This window comes from Cygnus atratus, chromosome 14, assembly GCF_013377495.2.
Source record: "Cygnus atratus isolate AKBS03 ecotype Queensland, Australia chromosome 14, CAtr_DNAZoo_HiC_assembly, whole genome shotgun sequence".
Classification (NCBI taxonomy): Eukaryota; Metazoa; Chordata; class Aves; order Anseriformes; family Anatidae; genus Cygnus; species Cygnus atratus.
The window spans coordinates 1,412,740-1,415,000 of record NC_066375.1 but is presented as its reverse complement, the minus strand read 5'-3'; the positions used below and the strand labels follow the sequence as shown (position 1 = coordinate 1,415,000).

Here is a 2,261-nt window from a genome sequence, read left to right as displayed (position 1 = left end):
TCTCTGCTGGCCCAGGGCTCACCGGGGCAGGAGCTCTGAGCCCCTGCTCCTCCTCGCTGAGCCTCTGCTCCCTCCTGGGACGAGTGCTGCTTCACGCCACGTGGTGACAGGGCTGTTACTGCAGAGCGACCGGATGGGGACCACCAATTTAGTTCTCACAGACCGTGGCTTCTGGCTCTTCAAGAGCATTGTTTTGACACTGGCAGGAAAAAATTAGGCCATTGTCTTTGCTCCCATGAAATTTCCTGTCCTCTCTTTATGAGGTGTACGACTGCACAAAGTGTCTTTCTGCTCCCACAGCGGCGAATCTCGACACCCACGGATTGGGCTGGTGTCCTGGAGTGGATTTTTTTTTTTTTAAGGGCTGGTTTGGGCCGTTTGCCCATACAAGATGAATGAATGAATAAATAATTTGCAGCTGTCCGAATAGCTGTGACACCTCCACGCTCTGGCCAGTGCTTTGGAAGCGGGTGGGGAGAAGGAGCATGGAGCTGAGCCCTTCCCAGCCCTGCTGAAGCTCCCCCGGCCGGGGGCAGCTGAGGATGTGGGGACAGCCCCCGGGTCCTGTGCCTGGCCCTGGGTCCTGTGCCAGGGAGCAGTGGGGCTGAGGGCTGGGACACCAGGAGCAGAGGGGAGAGGCTTCTCCGCTCTGTGCTTGTTTGCCGAGACAGCCTGGAGGAGAAAGTCGAGCAGGGAATCAAATAGAAAAGCCGAGTACTTTTTCTCGAGGCTGCAGAACAGGGTGAGCCTGGAAAATCTCGGGGTGTCTGGTTGCCTGACAGGGGAATAGGGCTGGAACAAGCGAGGGTGGGGGACGACCAGGGCTGGGACAGTGCCAGCAGGACGGGAGAAGGGCAGAGACCGTGGAAAGCAGCTGGGGAAGGAGCCTTCATTGCAGGAAGCCAAAATGTTATTATTAGTACTCAGTTTCCTGGACAAAAGAGTCTTGTCTATTTAAATACTTCTGCTTCACAGAGTCGTGGTTCTCCAGACACAATAAAATTTGCCTTTTCTCCCTGGTGTTTTCATTTTCCGTTTGCAGCAGGTGGTGCAGGCTACTGTGCACTGCCGAGCAAGGCATTCGAGGGCTGCTGCGTGTGCTTGTTTTGCTCTGGGGACCGGGAAAGACAAGTCCCATCGACGAGGTGCTTGTTCCTCGTGTCCCATGGCAGGTACCGGTGGAGATGCTGCTCCTCCACAGCAGTACTTCTGAAATGCTGCTGCTGGAGAGATTCAGATCTATCAGATCTGAAGAAAAAAAAAAAAAAAAAAAACAGAAAAAAATGTAAATGCATGTTTTATGATCCAGCAGCAAGGTGCAGACTCCCTGCTGATGGCCCTGTGTGGGACACCCTGCCCCATGGTGAGCATGGGGAGACAGCTTCTGCCTCTGTGAACTTTGAGGGTGTCAGCTCTGGAGACCACCGGGACCTCGCAGCAGATAGTGACCAGCTCTCAGGACAAAGTACGTTTTGGGATGTAGCCCTGAAGGAGCTGGCATCCCAGCTGTGTGAGACTTTCGTTTTGAATGAAATTTACTGGCTTGGGCACTCGCCATCTCTGCAGCATGTGTAGAAAGCTCTTAGACATCATGATTTAAAATCATGCCAGTCATTTTTTTTTTCTTTTTTTTTTGCCATACAGCACCCTGATCTCAAGTGAAACTACACCCATTCTTCAAACAATAAATACTTGGGGAATGCATGAAGAGCTGTAAATGTTTTATGGGCATGGATTTGGTTTATTCATTTTTTTTTCACAATAGGTAAAGACAAATTTATACATCGTGTGCATAAAATTTAAGAAAATTTTGGGTAAATTTTGAATATAGGAGAATGCTTTGAGCTTAGTGGGTAAAGGCAAGATCTTTTATTAGACCCGGTGAAGGAGCTGGACGAGGTCTGAGCGCCCAAGCACCCAGCGGGCCCCTGATCACCACCCAGCTGGAAGCATGCACTGCCACTGAAATGCCTCTGCCAGGCTCCTATCTCCCCAAAGTGCACCGGTTAAATGCCTTTTCTATACAGCTTTGTACTTTTTCTAACACTTGTCAGGGTGCTGGTGGGCTCTGGCTTCTCCCCCAGCTGTGGGTAAAAGCAGGACAAGCGGCACGTTTGTTCACAGGTGAGGATGTTTGGAGGGGCTGAAAAAGCCCACGGTGTGTGTGTGCTGGGGGTTGGGGGCTGTGAGGGCTCAGCACCTGGGGCTGAGGAGGTGCTGCTGTGCCTGCTGCTTCTGGGCGCAGGAAGGAAAAATTCACC

At 51.7% G+C, this 2,261-nt stretch overlaps 1 protein-coding gene across 1 annotated transcript in view; it reads left to right on the top strand.

Moving 5' to 3' along the window:
• Positions 1–1,662, top strand: part of LOC118254882 (uncharacterized) — a 35,839-nt gene extending 34,177 nt beyond the window's left edge. Inside the window, exons 9-11 of the mRNA XM_050713678.1 lie at positions 1,046–1,172; positions 1,313–1,363; positions 1,645–1,662. Coding sequence (XP_050569635.1) covers positions 1,046–1,172; positions 1,313–1,363; positions 1,645–1,662 — 196 coding nt within the window. The remainder of the gene's footprint in view (positions 1–1,045; positions 1,173–1,312; positions 1,364–1,644) is intronic.
• The last annotated feature ends 599 nt before the right edge of the window (positions 1,663–2,261 follow it).